Source organism: Tachysurus fulvidraco, chromosome 19 (genome assembly GCF_022655615.1).
Source record: "Tachysurus fulvidraco isolate hzauxx_2018 chromosome 19, HZAU_PFXX_2.0, whole genome shotgun sequence".
Classification (NCBI taxonomy): Eukaryota; Metazoa; Chordata; class Actinopteri; order Siluriformes; family Bagridae; genus Tachysurus; species Tachysurus fulvidraco.
The window spans coordinates 1,685,573-1,704,710 of NC_062536.1; the positions used below are offsets into that span (position 1 = coordinate 1,685,573).

General features: G+C 37.9%; 1 protein-coding gene and 1 pseudogene across 1 annotated transcript in view; one reads left to right on the top strand and one right to left on the bottom strand.

The window, feature by feature from the left end:
* LOC113663787 (NACHT, LRR and PYD domains-containing protein 12-like) overlaps positions 1–19,138 on the bottom strand; it is a 631,994-nt gene that overhangs the window by 520,086 nt on the left and 92,770 nt on the right. Inside the window, exon 12 of the mRNA XM_047803868.1 lies at positions 18,102–18,275. Within this exon, the coding sequence (XP_047659824.1) occupies positions 18,102–18,275 (174 nt within the window). The remainder of the gene's footprint in view (positions 1–18,101; positions 18,276–19,138) is intronic.
* LOC113663806 overlaps positions 1–19,138 on the top strand; it is a 589,387-nt pseudogene that overhangs the window by 424,756 nt on the left and 145,493 nt on the right.

Below are 19,138 nucleotides of genomic sequence, written 5' to 3' on the forward strand. Positions count from 1 at the left end.
TTTAAATGTCTTTAATTGTATTTTCATGTAACGATAGAAACAACTTCGTTACTTGAGGAGGTAAAAGAACTGGTGAACTGGTTTTTTGAATCGGTTCATTGAAACAAACTGTTCGAAAGAACTGGTTAGAACCGGTTTAGTAACCGGCCATTACTAAAATTTTGCTTGCTAGACAGCGAGCTGCAGTCGAGATATGAGCAGAAAGAGAAGTCGTCTGACTATAGTAAGTTAATGTTGATAAACAGATAAAACAATACATACAAGTGAATTTTTACCGTGTTCTTTATCAGATGTTTTAGCGGCAACCTATAACCGCTGATAGGCGAAGTAGCAGGAAGAAGCATTGCTGACGCGTTCCACTTGTTCCTTGATCACATTTATTGACATACATGTTGTACAGACTGATGAAAACACTAACTCAAACAAAAAAGCATAATTGATGCAAAACACTAAAGACACAATTGTTGACTAATTATGTTGAAATCTATATCAAAGCAACATTAAAATACATCAATAAAATTTTACAGTCAACAGAAAGTAAGCTTTCCCACTTATTTTCCCCCTCTTCCCATACCCACTAACAAACAGGAAATGGAGTGAGATTTATACACTTGAACCCCAATGAAGCACCATGATGCGGAAATGCATTCCAAAAAAGATACAAAATAAAAGTCAAGCATATAGTGCACTTACATTCCAGCCCCTGATTATTACACAATAAATCTGTAATCATCATTAAATATAATTAAGAATAAATACAAACATTTACACTGCAGTATGGCACATAAATTCTCATTAAGTATTTTAGTCAATAAGAGTCTGTTTAGTTTATCCATGTAGCTACAAAGATTGTATTCAATAATGTAAGAATTATGTCATATCCGTTGAGAGCTCTCAAATGTCACTATAAGAAGTTAGTCCATAGATTCTTTATGTTCCTCCGGTTCAAGAAGACAACAAATTTTTGTAAACGGTGCATTGTCGTCCACTAGAAGCACAACATCTCCCAACTGAAAGTTGCGCGTTTTTACAATCCACTTTTGTCGTTCCTGTAGTAGAGGTAGGTAATCAGTTATCCTTCGCTTCCAAAAGAGATTTGACATGTACTGAACTTGACGCCATCTTCTGCGTGTATACAAGTCCTCTTTAGTGAATGTTCCAGGAGGTAATGTCAAATTCGTCTTCAACAGGAGAAGATGATTAGGTGTTAAAACTTCTAAATCGTTAGTATCAGAAGAAGCTCTTGTTATAGGTCGATTGTTAAGTATGGACTCCGCTTCACAAAAGAATGTAAGAAGACCTTCTTCATCCAAGCGCTGACCTTGAACAATAGCATTCAGAATTTTCCTTATTGATCGAATAAGTCTCTCCCAGATTCCTCCATGGAGTCAACCAGTGGGTGGATTGAAAGTCCATTTTATCTTCTTTTGAAGAAGAACGTCATTGATCTGATTTTGGTTCCAACTTTGTATTGCCTCTCGCAATTCACGTTCAGCTCCGACAAAGTTTGTCCCGTTATCTGAGCGTATTTCAGCCACTTGTCCACGTCGTGTGATGAAGCGTATCTAATGATGCAGTCATTTCAATGTGAACAGCTCTAATGGCAAGACATGTAAAGATAACCCTGTAGCGTTTTAGGGTGACTCTTCCCCGTTTTATCTCCAAGGGACCAAAACAATCTACTCCAACATGAGTAAAGGGTGGCTTATCTGGTAAAACTCTATCTGGTGGTAAATCTGCCAGTTGTTGATGTCCTGCAGTTCCATGGAACCTCCTACAAACTACACATTTTGATAGAGTTCTTCTTATGGCTACAGCAGCTCCAGTGATCCAATATTGTTGTCGAAGGCTAGCCAACATGTAGTTTCGCCCCACTATGTCCAACTTGTTCATGAATGTGGTGCAAAATCAGGTTAGAAATGTGCATATCCTTAGTCAGTATGATCGGATGTTTAGCTTCTTCAGGAATTTCTGCATTACCAAGACGACCACCAACTCTTATAATACCAGACTGAAGTAAGGATTAAGATTGTAGAGAGAACTATTTCTCTTGACTATTCCACTATTTTGCAAACTTGCTAATTCATCAGTTAATTTCCACCTTTGACACAGTCGTATGATTTCCATTTCTGACTTTTGTAATTCTTTCAATGAAAGCAAGTCCTTGTGTCCAATAGATGTAAACTTCTGTATTCCTTTATCAACAGTTGTCATCTGCTGATATGGATCCATGGCCTGTGACTGTTTCCGCTCTCTGACACGATCCAACAATATCGTCTTCAAGCGAAGAACCCATGCAATGGCATTTTTCAGTCGCATCCAAGAAGAAAAGTAATTAAAGAAGTGTGATAAGGAGTCAGATTCTTCCTTGACTTCTATCCAGTTTAGCAAAACACTTCCTTTAATTTCAGGATCATTAGACATCATCACATCTTTATATGTAGGATCTATTGGCCATTCTTCTTGCGGCTGAACAAGAAATTTAGGACCATAAAGCCACATACTGTTTTGTAGGAATGAATCCACCTTCACTCCTCTAGATGTTAAATCCGCTAGATTACTCAGCGAATTCACATATTTCCACTGTGATATGTCAGAGTTCTTCAGAATTTCTGACACTCTGTTAGACACAAAGCACTTAAATCTTGTGGTCTTATTCCGTAAGTACTTAAGAACTGAGGTACTATCTGTCCAGAAAACTGAATCCTGAAAGGGCATCTTAAGCTCTCTCATCCATATGCTGTTAATGCGACTAGCAAGTGTGGCAGCTGTCAGTTCCAAGTGAGGAATTGTAATGGATTTTAGTGGCGTAACTCTTGCCTTGCTTGCTAGAAGAGTTGAATGTGTCAAATTATTGGCATTGTGAATCAGAAGGTAAGACACCACACCGAATCCTTGCTCACTTGCGTCTGAAAAATGATGTATTTGAGCAGATGTTACTTCACCAAAACCATCAGGCTTTAAACATCTTTTGACCTTGAAACTTTCCAAATGATGCAGGTCATCTAGCCACTTTCTCCAACATTGAATATATTCCAAAGGAATAACATCGCCCTATCCAATTTCTTTTCTGCATAGATCTTGTAGGATTATTTTTGCAGGTAGAATCACAGGTGAGAGGAAACCTAGAGGGTCATAGATGGAACTAACAATGGAAAGAATTCCTCTTCTGGTAAAAGGTCGATCACAGACTACCACCTTAAATTGAAAGGCATCTGACTCAGCACACCATTGCACTCCCAGGGCTCTTTCTAGAGGTAATGCATCATGATCCAAATCCAGGTCCTTTACCTTGCACTCTCTGTTCTTTTCAGGTATAGCACTTAATACAGCATGACTCTTACTCATCCACTTAGTTAAGTGAAATCCTCCTTTGGCACACATATCAGTGAGGTTCTTGTACAGGTGCACAGCATCAGTTTCAGATGTTACAGAGACAAGGCAGTCATCCACATAAAAGTTATTAAACACAACATCCTTTGTCTTGTCGTCATATAGGTCCTTTTGATCTGTTGCACATTTTCTTAATGCAAAGTTTGAGCAGCTTGGTGAAGATGTAGCTCCAAATAAATGTACCATCATTCTGTATTCCTCCAAATTGTTGTTTGTGTTACCTTCAGGCCACCAAAGAAATCGTAAAAGATCACGGTCTTCTGGGTGAACTTTCACCTGAAGAAACATAGACTCAATGTCGGCAATCAGGGCAACAGTTGACTTCCGGTTGGGCCTCGAAGGGATGTAGACTCGTCTAACTGAGATCTCCCACATGAACCTTAATATTTGTCAACAAGACACTTTTTTTCGTTGTTTGAAGCCCTACAGACATTGTGTGCATGGATAACGTGATAATTTTTGTTTTTTATTTTGTTAATCGAGTTGAGCCGCTTATAAAGATGCCGGACCTGAGGAAGACTAGTAAAGCTAACGAACCAGCGGAAAGCACGAGCTCGGGGCAGTCAGCTATATTGCAAGCAATAAGTTCATTAAGAAATGAACTGCTGGCGAAAATGGATGAGAAAGCAGAGATGCAAAATGAAGAAATATGCAAACAAATCAGTGGTTTGAGAGATGAACTGAAGGGTGCAATCGATCAGGCTAACATCAAAGCTAATGCGCTAGAGGAGCGCACCGCAGGCTTGGAAACTGCAGCTAACACTCACTCGGATGTTATCGCTAATCTGGAGCAACAGGTGACTGAACTGAAAAAAGAGGTGGTGAGTCTGGCGGCAAAGGCTGAGAATTTGGAAGCGAGATCACGGAGGTGTAATTTACGCATCTTTGGGGTAAAAGAAGGACGCGAGGCAGGCGTTTCAGTGAGCACCTTCGTTGCAAACCTTTTACAAAAAGTGATGGGCCTGGACGTACCGCCCGTTATCGATAGGGCTCACCGTACCTTGCAGCAAGCCCCGGGAAATGGGCAGCCACCGAGAGCTTTTGTCGTCAAGTTTCACTAGTATCAAGAGAAAGAAAGCATTCTACGTAAGGCTGTTACATCTCCAAAACTTGTATCTGAAGATGGTGACATTATCAGAGTGTTCCCCGATTACACGCAGAAGGTGGCGCGACAGAGAGCGGCGTTCGGGCAGGTGAGACAGTTTTTACGGCAATGCGAGGGAATAAAATACGGGCTGTTGTATCCTGCAAAATTGAGGATTACGACTCGGGAAGGCCAGCAGAAGAGCTTTACTGACCCAGAGAAGGCGGCTACCTTCGTCAGGGGACTTACGAGCGATTAATATGGGAGTATGTTCGGCTACATACCATGGTAACGTTATATTTGGTGCAAGTATTGGCTTGAACCAACTCTTGTTGGGATCAACATTGCTGCAGTGTAATGCCATGGGACATTAGACTAGCTCAGTGACATGGGACAGTGGGTGTACTGATGGCTAGTTGCATATGCGGACTGAGGTGTGTTTCCCTTTTTTTTTTTTTCTTCCCCAGAACTGTCTTCCAATATATGTAGGAAACAAGTATGGATAATTTTATTTTTATTTTTCTTTATATGCAATAATTTATGTATGCTTGGTTTTTCTTTTTTCATTTGGAATCATTTTCTAACATGCTGGAATCAACCTTTCGATAACTTCATTTTATTTATATATTTTTAATTTTATTTTTTTTCATCTCTCTTCCATGTACACAGGGATATTGAGTAATGGTTCTAAATAGTCTTGTTAATGTTCAGTTTAATAGTTATTATAAGGTTTGTGTGGGGCCTCAGCTCCACTTGGTAAGTTTATTTTCTTCTTTCCATGATACTTCACAGTGGCTTGGGAGGTTGGGGGGGGTGCGGTCTCTCATTTGGGGAGGGACCAGCAGGGGTTTGTGTTGTTAACGGGTGATATATTCCACAAAGTTTGCCTTTTTTTGTGTTTGTGCATTTGTTTTTTTTTCCCTTTATTTTCTTTTTTTCCTCTCAGAGTTGGAGATGAGTTTTCACAATATCACTGAGTTGGACTCTATCAGCCATGGGTTCGGCAGAGGGAATGAATAGACCTGCGACTAAATTTGTGAGCTGGAACGTGAGGGGACTCAATCATCCTGTAAAGCGAAGTAAGGTGTTTTCACATTTAAACAAACTGAAGGCAGAAATTATTTTTCTACAGGAAACACACCTTCGCTCAACAGACATTCCTAAATTAAAGAGAGGATGCGTATCACAGGTCTACCACTCTGAATTAAATTCTAAATTTCGTGGTACAGCCATCTTGATTAGCAAAAATGTGCAATTTATACAAACCAGTGCTATAAGGGATAAATGCGGGCGTTTCGTGATCGTTCAGGGCAGACTTTATAACGTGCCGGTGGTCCTAGTTAGTGTGTATGCTCCAAATTGGGATAACCCAGACTTTTTTAAAGAACTGTTTGGCCGTATACCAGAGCTGGGCACACATCATCTGATTCTGGGAGGGGACTTTAATACGGTTCTTAAACCTTCTCTAGACCGTTCCAAAGTATTTACAGCCCCTCCCTCTCCCTCTAAATCCACAACTATTATAAATGCTTTTTGTGGCTCTAGTGGTGTAATAGATCCATGGAGATTTAAGAACCCTACGTTAAAAGACTTTTCCTTCCTCTCCGCTGTTCATCAAACATATTCAAGAATAGATTTCTTTTTGCTGGATCAAAAAATGCTTTCATCAATCAAGTCTTGCAGTTATGAAAGCATTGTTATCTCTGACCACTCTCCGGTCATTATGGAACTTTGGCTCCAGGTTAGAGGGCCAATTAGAAGCAGGTCTAGACGTTACAATGAGTTGATCAATCTAATCCACGATGTTGACCAGCAACACTCCTTGGCCCCTACAGTCGACCTCCGGAAAAAAAGAATAGCATTACAAACTGAATTTTATCTTCTTGCCTCCACGGAAGCAGGAGAGAAATTTCTGAAATCAAGACAAAACTTTTACGAACATGGAGAGCGGGCAAGTAGGGTACTCTCTCACCAGCTGCATCAATATTCTGCGGCCAATTTTATTACAAAAATACAAACTGCGGATGGAGAAGTTAAGCTTGACTCCAAAGATATTAATGAGCAATTCAGATTATTTTATTCATCTTTATATTCTTCAGACAAATCTTGTGATCACGTATTTCTTGACAATGTAACTCTTCCGACTACAGCTGAGGAGGATAAGGCCATCCTTGAGCAGCCGATATTTGAAACTGAGATTAGTCAAGCAATTAGATCAATGAAAAATAGAAAGGCACCAGGCCCAGATGGTTATCCAATCGAGTTTTATAAGGCTTTTGCCTCTAAATTGATACCTTTACTGTGCCTTGTCTATAATAAATCACTCACACAAGAGAAGCTGCCTACATCTCTGACCCAAGCCACAATATCTGTCCTTCCCAAAAAGGGCAAAGACCCCACGAAATGCAAGTCTTATTGCCTGATCAGCCTACTCACATGTGATTATAAAATACTTACAAAGATTCTCGCCCTAAGATTGGAATCTATAGTACCAAAAATTGTGCATCCCGATCAGACAGGCTTTGTAAAGGGCAGGCAGTCTTTTCACAATTTACATCGCCTCTTTAACATAATATACTCTAAACATTCGATTCATTTGCCAGAAATTGTGATCTCACTAGATGCGCATAAAGCCTTTGATCGAATTGAGTATGGACACCTCCTCAAAACTCTAAGCAAATTCGGCTTTGGTCCAGTCTTTATTTCTTGGATTCGGACGTTGTATGAATCACCCCAAGCTAGAGTGAGGACTAATAACTTTAATTTGCAATATTTCACTGTTCAGAGAGGGACACAACAGAGTTGTCCGTTGTCTCCTCTACTCTTTGATATGGTCATTGAGCCACTTGCCGCAGCATTGCGATGTAATAACAATATACGGGGTATCACGAGGGGCGGCCTGGTTCATAAAGTGTCATTGTATGCCGATGATTTGCTGATGTTTATATCAGATCCGGAGACTTCAATCCCAGAATGCCTGGACACCATTTATCAATTTGGTAAATTTTCTGGGTATGAGATCAACCTCACCAAAAGTGTTTTGTTCCCAATTTATGTTCTGGCTCGGAATCGATCCTTTGACTCATACCCATTCAGAACTACAGAGGGCCACATGGCATACCTGGGAGTAAGTGTCACAAGTAGCTATAAGGATATATTCCAAAATAACTTTAAATCAGCCTTAGGACAGATCAAGGAGAACCTTAAATGTTGGTCTGCTCTGCCTCTGTCCCTGGCTGGACGTATTAATTCAATAAAGATGGTAATATTACCTAAGATCTTGTATTTATTCCAAACAGTCCCAATTTTCATACCCAAATCATTCTTTAAGGAACTTGATAGGCACATCAGTACATTTATATGGAACAAGACAATTCCTCGCGTACGGAAAACAGTTCTCGAGAGATGTAAGGAGAATGCTGGACTGGCTCTACCAAATTTTTTATACTAATATTGGGCTGCAAACATTCACAAATTAGTAACATGGTATAGAGCTTCTAAAGGTGGGAGTAATCCGAGTTGGTGTCTAATGGAACAACATTCATGCTCGTCCATCTCTTTGGCCTCAATGCTATGTGCTCCACTGCCGGTGGCAGTGGGTGCACATACGGACAATCCTATTGTAAGAGGCGGCTTCCGTATATGGACCCAATTTCGCAAACATTTTGGTCACACTCAAGCTTTGGTGTCTATGCCTCTGTCCTCAAACTTTCTTTTTAAGCCATCGCTTATAGATGCGGCCTTTCTCACCTGGGCTAGAAAAGGCATAAACAGTGTGGGAGATCTTTTTGTAGATGGCACATTCGTTTCTTTTGACTACTTGGTTAATGAATTAAGTTTACCAAAAACACATTTCTTCAGGTATCTTCTGGTCCGTGATTTTGTCCGTTCCCAGTTTCGTTCATTCCCCTCAAAACCAAATATCGGCCCTCTTGATCGTTGTCTGACGGTCAAGCCCCATCTCTCGGGTGGTGTCTCCCAGCTGTATACTGCTATTCAGGCCATGAAATGCCCATCCCTTCTGTCTCTTAAGGTACAGTGGGAGGAGGATCTAAATACAGAATTGACGGATGAAATTTGTCAAAGAACTATACATAAAATATACACATCGTGTATCTGTATTAGGCACAGATTGATACAATTCAAAGTATTTAATCGTCTGCACCTTTCTAGGACCAAATTGGCCAAAATATATCCTAATGTGGATCCCAACTGTATGCATTGTCACCAAGCCCCTGCTTCTCTGGCTCACATGTTCTGGACATGCCCAAGCATAGGTATATTCTGGTATGAGATATTTAATACATTCACCTACATTTGTAAAAAGAATATCGATCCAGATCCTATCAGTGCAATATTTGGGGTGGTACACACTAAAGTTGGGGTCTCAAGAGGCCAATCTCAATTAATAGCATTTTCTACACCGTTAGCCCATCGATTAATTCTTACAAATTGGAAATCTCCCTCACCCCGAAACACTCACGTTGGGTGTGCGAAATTATGTCCTTCCTCCAGCTTGAAAGATTAAGAACTACAGTCCAAAACTCAGCAGAAAGGTTCCAGAATATATGGCAACCTTTCTTGGATTATTTTAAAAATGCATTTGATGCTAATTCTTTAGATTCTCATCTCCCCTTTATTTATTCATTTTACTTTTATTTTTATTATTATTATTTTATTTATTATTATTATTATTATTATTATTATTATTTATTTTTTTTGTTTGTTTGTTTGTTTGTTTGTTTTGCATTGTTTTGTTTTTGTGTTTTGTGTGTATTCTCAGTGCTCGTACGAATTTTGGATGCAAATCTGTGGTGAAAGGGGTTATGTGAGATAATGTTTGTAAAGTATGAGGTTTGTGGATCGGGATGCCCTGTATAACATAAGAGAATGTTGGTTTGTTTGTGTTATGTGCATTTAAAACAATAAAAACACTTTGAAATAAAATTAGGGCAACAGTTTCTAGTCTGAATCGTACAAGTACGCTAACTAGTGAACTAGTTAGATCAGGACCATGTAAGAGATTACTATTTAAAGATGTACCTTGATAAGAAGCTCCACAATCAAACACATCCCTTATTTTGTGTTTTTTAGGATGGTATACACCATGATGTGGTATATACCAGAGATGTCCATCACATCTTTCCAACTCAACCATGGGTACTCTTTCTGCATAACCTTTACTGATGACATCTTCCATAAAGGTGACGTAATTTGCATGAAAGATCGGATTCACATTGAACCTTCTTTGCAGATGTGCAGCACGCTGCTCCACAATTTTACGATTCATTGGCATAATTACATCACTGTTTCTAAACATCAATCAAACCATCAATGAGTTTTGCTGAACGGGACACACAATCCATAAATTGTTGATCTTCCCTCGATAATCCAATCTATTCATCATGAGCAGTCTCAGGAAAATCCGCTTTAAACTGTTGCTTAAACAGTTCTTCCAACTTTAGTACCGAAATCCTATTCACCATAACAGGAGATCGATCCACAACATCATTTGTGACCGTTCCTTTAAGTGGTCCATTAACTGTCCAGCCAAACATAGTTTTTATTGCATAGGGACCATTATTCTGACTTCGTATGATCTGCCAAGGTTCTAATGCCTGTGGAACATTAGCTCCTATCAACAGTTCAACATCAGAGTCTATTCCAGGTAAGTTCAGGTGACACAAATGTGGCCAAGACTGAAGATCATTCTGTGTGGCTATATTAGCCGTGGTTACAGGCATAGCATTTTGAGTATATACTTCAGGTAATAAGCAATAATGTTCTTGATTCAACCTAGACACTTCCAAATCATTCAGGACATAACTGCTAACTGATTTGTCTTGACTTATGGTCCAGAGAAGAATATTCACTTTTTTCCCAGGGAGATTGAGCTTATTCATTAAACTATCCATACAAAAGGAAGCAGAGCTGCCTGAATCCAGAAAAGCGTACGTTTTCACAATATTATTTCCCTTTTTTGACTTGACACACACAGGAACAATGGATAATGCACAGCAGTCTTTACCAGCCCCAGTATGAGCATTGGACTGTAAATAAATCATAGCACTACCAATGGCTGTTTTGAATTCAGATTGCCTACAGTATGCAGAGTATCTGACCTTTCATGTGGGAATATATGAAGATCTGGATGAATAAGATTACAAATGGTTCAAGTACTTCTCTTCTTGCAATCTCTGCTGGTATGTCCAGTCTGTAAACAACCAAAGCATATTCCTTTAAATTTCAGAAAGTTCATCTTTTCTCTGTGACCTTTCTTTGAAAGTTTATGACACTCAATGTATGTTCTCCATTGCAAAAGATACATTTGTTGTTGTCTAATGTCTTAATGTGTTCCTTTACATCATGCATGGGAGAAATAGTGGTAGCAAAACTCTCCATTTATCTCTGTACAGTACTTGTATTGAAGTTTTGAGAGAATGATCTGCATGTTGGAAGTCAGGTTTAACTCATTCATGTAATTCATACCTTGCATAGTGTCACAACCGGCTCAAGTCATGACAAAAAAAGGGAGGACGCAGTGAAAACCAGAATACCAGTTAATCTTTTATTTGACAAAGAATTGCGAATAATTAAATAATACAGAAACAAAACAAAAAACAACCCAAACAGACCCCAGGCGGAAAAAAATATCTGCTAAACACAATCGACACCAAACTTAAATAAAGAGACATAACAAGAAACAGGTGCACCCAATTTAGCAACACAGCGCCACCCACTGGCCGGCCATAGCAGGGAAGCAGGAGACCCGTCACAATAGCATTGCAGCAACTCCTTAGAAAAAGAGCATATTCTTGCAGAGCTTTTGTATCTTGAAATTTTATACCTTTCCATGTGTTACTCCCCTCGAGTTGAATAAAAGGCTCAGGTCGTTCTTGGTTTCAACAGACATTTATTTTGGACAAGTCTTCAAAATGTCTTGTAGCCTTTTTGCTCCAATAATGACGAAAATGCTAAACATTCCAAAATGCCGAAAATGCCCAAATGCCGTCAGAACTTATTGGCCTCTCTAACTCAAGAGGAATAAACTTGAGGGTTAACAGCTTCTTCTTCTTTAAACAAAGAACATCAAAATTAACTTCTTAATACTTATTTCAAGAGCAACTGTACAGACATTACCAGCGCGTACCTCGTGCGTTTTTTCTACCTTGTGCGCCCCCCGGAAGCGATAGCAACAATTAAATAATTCCCCAGTGAAACAAAATTATATGTTCCCTTTCACCCTTCTATGGCTTTAACTAATAACATAGAATAAATAAACATTAACAAAAATATATTGCTGTTTTATTATGTGAACATTTTAAACATTTATTTCCTTAAAACTGTAAAGTGCATATATTACAAACTGAAAATATATATATTATATATATAAAAATGAGAGTTGCCTCTAGCGGCAGCTACACCATGAAAGAGCTTTGTTCAAATAAGAAGCAGCTAATTTTACCTCATCTCCAAAATTCTCCTTGAGTAAAGTTTTTGCCTTCAAATAGCCTTGTAATGCAGTCGAACATTTTCTTTGGGCTGTCCTCTTGTATATTGCTCCAAAAAATGCAAGCAGTCACCTGGACTATCTGCCCTTTTTTCCACCACTTCATCAAATGAGCGTAGGAATTCATGAAAGCGTAATGGATCTCCATCAAAGTAGGGTATTTCTCTAGGTGGAAGTGAAGATAAGTTATTCTGTTTAACCAACAAGGTGGTTATTTCATTTTGCTTATCAATAAGCTGTAACATGTTCATATAACTGAGGTCATTTAGAGGACTTGTTCCATTACCGGTTCCGTATCCATTATTCTGATTGTCCAATAATGGCATGCTAGATTCAGGAATTTGAGAATGTATTTTAGGTCTGGTTGACGGTTGTTGTACTTGAGTTTGAGCATGAGTTGAAATCCCTTGTGCAGCATGAGCTTGAGATGTTCCATAAACAGACAGAGTTTGTGATACAACTGGCTCAGTATCTGAAGGAATCAGTGCTTCCACATCAATATGATAAGAACCGGATTTAATTCTGTTAGCAGAAGTATATGATCCCAGTTTTGCATTTTGATACACTTTTACTCTAGCCATTGACTCAGCCAGCTTGGTTTCCAACTTCAGTTTCTCTCTTATTTTCCTCAGTTGTTCTTCTTGCTCCTCCAATGTATGTTTCCTGTGTAACATTTGTTGAGCAGCCAATAATGCAGCCAATTCTGCTTCAGCCTTAAGAGGTGCAGATGACACAGAAGAGTGGCTGGATCGAGATCCATGGGACATTACTCCAGAAGAGCCTTTTTTGCTTGTATTTGAAACACTGTCATTTGGTTGAACATCGTCATTACAATCACCAGACTCAGATTGTACAGGCTTGTCATTTGTGCTACGATGACTGGTTCATGAGTGTTATAAGCTTCCACACAGTGTTTTGGTTTCTTAGCTTCAAAGAGCCATAATTCCATATCCTCCAAAAAACCCTGATAACGGGTACAAATAACATCAAACCATTAATTTTGTTTGCTTTGTTCAGGAGGTACAAGAGAGTGTAAACATTTATGTGACACAATTGCATCAGACATAATCAGTTGCATGTTTTCAAACATTGTGCTTAATTGAGATGCATTGTCATCACATTTCCTTCTTGGGTCCAATCATACTCTTCACTTTATTCACTTTAGTTTTCCGATCCTTTTGTAGCGAATCAGTTTTTGCTGCCAAGGCCTTAGCCGTGAGCTTATGCTCTCGTTTGCCACTATCAGCTTGCTCACCACCTGGCTCGCCGCCATCAGCGTCTTGCTTGCCAATATCCGCGTTTTGCTCCATATCTTGCTCTATATCTAGAGTTCATTAACACAACAAAGGTGTGAACTCAATTCCAAACAGCGCGGCGTCTTCCACAGCAGCAGAAAACACAGCTCACAATAATTGAAATCGCGGACATACCTTGATTGTCGTTATCATGCGATAAGTATTTGTGGTGATGAGTCGCCTTAATTCAAACACAGTGAGCAGAGGAAGCCATTTCCAATTGCATCCACACTCCCAAGCTTTTCTGTTGACTTGAATGTAGCGGCAACCTATAACCGCTGAGAGGGAAAGTAGCAGGAAGAAGCATTGCTGATGCGTTCCACTTGTTCCTTGATCACATTTATTGAATGCACTTGAACCCCAATGAAGCACCAATACCCAGAAATGCATTCCAAAAAAGATACAAAATAACAGTCAAGCATATAGTGCACTTACAGATGTCATTATTGTTTTTATCAAAGAAACACTGAATGATCAGTAATATTCGAAGCACCTCCGATACTCCATATTTCTGTTTAATGAGAAATTTGCATTTTTATTTTATCGTTTAAGAAACATACATCTGAGCACAACTTAATAATCGCATCATTAAACTTTTGTCATTTGTGTTATCTATGAAGCCCTGAAGAATCATGAAATTTAGAAACATTTTCACCTAATAAAAGCTATATTTACAGCGTTGCTTCATTTCATATTGCCAGCAATATCATCACTATAATATTCAATGTATCACCCAGTCATAGAAATAGTGTTTATATTTTTTTCCTCATTGTATTTGGTAAGTACTGTAAGATGTTCAGTGAATATTTCTGTGTTTAAAGTGTATGTATACTTTGATGGAGTTTGATTACTGTTTTTTTTAATTTTATTTGCAGGATCAGTGCAGTGCAAGTAGAGTGGAAGCTCAACTCCATATCAATGAGGTGGTGTTGCAAGATTTGTAGATTTTCCTCACCCAACCAGCATGCCCTAATCACACATTACAAGCAGAGACACTTCCATCAGGCATGTCACTGTCCACTCCCATGCGTCTACGTATAAAGATTGAGTATGCACATTTAGGAGTGAACTGTCTCTGAAGAAGCATTTAGCTTGCAACCATAGTCAGTGTGTTCAAGCCTCCTCAAAATTGCTTAAAGCACTGTGTAACTTTTCAGAGGCTTGCAGTCTTATACAGTATTTTGCACATCTTAAAACACACGTTAAAAAGAAAGAGCAAGCGAGGTGCCCCTTTCAAGACTTTCCGTGCTTATAAAAGTAGGCATCATCGCGACAGCACTCTTAAAGATTTTCGAACAGACTTGTATCAAACTTGCATTTCTGGTAATTCAAACCCTGAAAGTGCAGAGTCTGAAACCCCTTCATTCAGCCTGGATTGCTCAACAGTAGATAGTGAAATAGATGTTCAAGACTTACAGGATTTGATTAAACACAAAGTAGCATCACTGTTACTTCGCATGCAAACAACTCTACATGTCTCCACCACACAGGAAATTGTAAATGAGCTTTGCAGTGTTTAATCAATTGTACAGTACAAGAGTTCACTCCAAGAATAATTGAAAGTGTATTAGTTAAGCACAATTGTGTATTAACCAATGAATTGACTGCTGCCTTTGCTGAGATAGTCGAAAAAATGTAAATGAGTAAATGACAATTATCTTTGGTAACCTATCCATTAAAATCTTTAAATTATTGTTATATCCCCAATGAATTTAAGGCATGTATACTCAATCCTGCTCCTGGGGAGCCAAGATCCTGCAGAGTTCAGCTTCAACCCCAATTAAACACACCAAATCTGCTAATTAAGGTGTTCAGGATCACTTTAAACTTCCAGGCAGGTGTGTTGAACCAGGTTGGAGTTAAACTCTACAATACATTTTTTTTCTCTCCAGGAGCAGGATTAGACACCCCTGAATTAAGTAACATGAGTGTGTTACATCCACTATTAAATCTTATTTTGGTGAACAGAAAGTTAACAAACAACTGTTGTTTCACACATCATTGTCAATTTATTTACAATAAAAGTATACAAGTGTAAATTAAAAAAAAAAAGTTTTCATTTTTTCAAAAGCATCGAGGAACGAGGGAGGGGGAGAAATGATAAAGAAAAACAAAGTATTGAAAGAATAAAGCTGGTACTTTAACCATTATATTTTACAGACAACAAACCAAAAGATGAGGACAGCAGCATTGCTAGGTCTGCCATGGTACATGCGAGAGACTCCTTCAAAATTCATGAAGATATGCGAGGTCAACTAAAACATGTAAGGCAAAACCAGGGAAAATTGAACATTAGATCTCTCAATTTGAAGGGGACTGGGACTATAATCGTGTAATTGCTTTTAAGTAACAATACCTTGTTTTGTTTACATTCTATAAAGCCCAGTGATCGTGAAGAGGATGTGATCAATGGCGTGGTGATTGGAATTCTTGTGGTTGTGGAAAATGTGATGAACCTCTCCCAGCATTCTACAATGATGTTGCCCTGGTGATTGAGGAAGACGTGGTAATGCTTAATGCTTTTCTGAACCTGATGGGCCTGGTGTACGCATTAAATCTTGACTATCCAAAGGAACTAAAATTCACTTTTGAAGTGATACAGCGGCTGTTTATTGGAGTTGGATCAGACTCTTGCACCACAAGAGTTCACTCTTTGAAGACCAAGTTGCTGCGATAAGACAGAAAACAAACAAAACCTTTTTTCCATTTTGCTACTGTTTATTCCTTGTGCTGGTTTAAATTTTAAGAGCATTTTTATTTTTAGATCTCATTGTTTTAAGTGGGAAAATGGTATTCTTGAAATCTTTTTAAACTGATGGTTTTCTTGTTAGCTTGTACTGCTTCCTCTTTCCTTGTTTTTTTTTTCTATGATTGGGAATTGAAGACAGTTTTTGAACAATTTAATGTAAAGTTTAACACAGCTTATTGTGAATTATTCAAGTACACTTGTTCTTGCAATGAATATCTGATGACAAGGAGAGTTATTTGTACTATTTTGGCTCTAAGATCTGGGTCTGTGCATACAGACGTTTGCGTCTGTTTGTGTAAGCTGTGTATATGTGAAGGTTTTTCTTGTCTAGTGTTTTTATATCTTTGAAAGAATTCTTCACTTCTCTGTTTTTGGATGCAATGTATCTGTTTAAAAAATAAATGCTGAGTTTGTATTTTGCAGTTGTGTTGATTTCATTAAAAAATCTGGTTAGATATCCAGAACTACTTGTCAAACCAATGAAGTCCAGTAAACTCAAACAGTTATGTTGAGGAAAAATGACTATTTTATGTCAATTAGACTAGATCTATTGTTGTGAAAACATAAGAATTGTGTTTTACCAATAGGTTTTTTAGTTGACTTAACTAAAGATTTTAAATGCTCTTTAAATGATTCGGTAGGTTGGCTCAATAATTTCAGCAAATGAATAAAAGTTGAGTGAACTTAACTCCTAATGGATGCTCAACTTAACTGAGTCAATGCAACAAGATGACTTGACAAATCATTTTTTTCAGTGTACCATCGCTAGCTGAAACTGCGATACCCCACGCAGAGAACATCACGAAATGGATCATGCGAACCTTAACTATTGTAATTTAACCAATATTATCAACTATATTCAAATATACTGTACAGAGATTGTTAAACAATTTTTCCATGACTGTTCCAAAACTCTCTGGGTTGATTTATTTTTTCAAAACTTATACAGGTCTGAAAATTGTCATTTTAAAAATCCATGACTTTTCCTTTTCCTGGTTTTTCATGACCGTACGAACCCTGAATAAAATTTTAGTTATGTATCCAGTAATATAGTTATTAGTATACATGTGTAAAAAGTGTAAATTATATCACAATAATAAGCAAATAATAAATCACACAAACAGTAAAATGAACAGGGTTCAGCTCGAGTTCATGTGGGTTTTCACCTGCTGTTACAAATAATCCCTCAGATTTTTATGGGATTGAGGTCCAGGGAATTTTATCCAGGGATCAGAGGTCATTATAAACTCAGTGTAGAATTGTGTTTAGTCTGATTCACTGTACACGATGAACACACACTTCTCACGTCTCTGTGTGTTTAATGTGTTAGAACTAAATGAGTGATGTGTTAATAAACATGTTCTCTATTCTCCATCATGGTAATGCAGGAACACTGGAGTCTTCATCACACACAGATATTCAATAGAGCCAGAATCTGAAAGAAAAACATGTGAATTAATCAGCACAAAGTGGACTGTGGTTCTTCATGATCAACAGCATGTAATCATCTCTGCTCCAACAGAAACATTATCATCTCCTGTTTATAATGAATCAATCAACATTTCTTCATTCTTACTAACATCTGTGTTCTAACATTTAACTAGAACAAATGAGAACTTCCACAAGTTCTAACAGGATAATGAGCAGACCTTTACCCATCACATCACTGCTCTTATCCAATCACAGGAGCTTTTTTATATAACAAACACTACTGTGTCATTTAGATCTTGTTCTACATTTATATTTAAGTGCAGACTTTAAGAACAAACTCAGGTGAATTTTACAGGAATGACAGAAGACACAATGTTCATTAACAATCACTCTCATCAACTCATTGGTGACTTTTTGTAGACTGTCTGAATCCCTGTTTTCTGCCTTCACATGAATTTTACATCAACACACTACTGAACACAAAAGAGCATTAAAGAGAATCGTTAGAAAAATTCTGATTAAACAGAATATAGCGACATTTTCTAACCTGATAATGTGAAAGTTATTGAAAAGAAATGTGATGTGTATCAATGTGTAATGATAATGAGGGTAAACTTTTATTAACAGGTCATTACTCACTCCAGTGTCTGTAGTTTGTAATGTTTATCATCCTTAAGATCAGGCAGCAGCTTCTTTACTGAGTCTCCTAGATTATTATAGTACAGATTCAGATCTCTCAGGTGTGAGGGGTTTGATCTCAGAGCTGAAGTCAGAGCAGCACAGCCTTCATCTGAGACACCACAATTATACAACCTGTAGGGAGACACAATGACACACTCTTCAATGGTTGTACACAGGGACGTTTATAGTGTTTAATCACTTTGATCACGCTATACGCTATGCGTACCTGTGCTTCTCCATACAGCGTGTGGAGCGTAATGTAATCTAGGAGCAGTGATACACCAAACCTCCCTTATTACAGTCACACACATTTCTTCTGATTTTATTTTGTGGTAATGAGTAACGAAGATGCTTAGTGGAAATATAACGGAGTAAAAGTACACATTTTATTTAGGAAATGTAGTGGAGTAAAAGTGAAAGTTGACATAAATTTATATAGTGAAGTAAAGTACAGATACGTGACATTTCTACTTAAGTACAGTAACGAAGTATTTGTACTCAGTTACATTACAACACTGCATAGTTCATATATTGCAGTATTTAACACATCTGAACTTTATTAAAACTCTCACATTGTTCTGCCACTGATCCATATTCACATTTATTTTTACACTCCATTAAACTGATTCTTACATTTCTATTTGTTACATCTATTCTATTTTTATTCTATTTTCTTTTTTATTATCCTATTTTATTTGATGTTTAAATCACAGACAGATTAAAAACATTTCACTACGTGTCGTACTGTGTATGGTTGTGTATGTGAGAAATAAAATATTAATGTAAATGTTTTCTGTAACTTTTCTCTGCTTCACATCTCAACAAAATCTCGGTTTTAATCCGAGTTCACATGAACAGATCTTTCTTGAGAAGATCAGACTGTCAGTAATCAGACCTAAAACAGGGTCAGACTCTAATTAGTTTTTGGAGAAGTTGTTAGTTCATTGGTGTATTTTTTAACCCCAGACAGTGAAAGTGTAAATGGTTTATTCAGT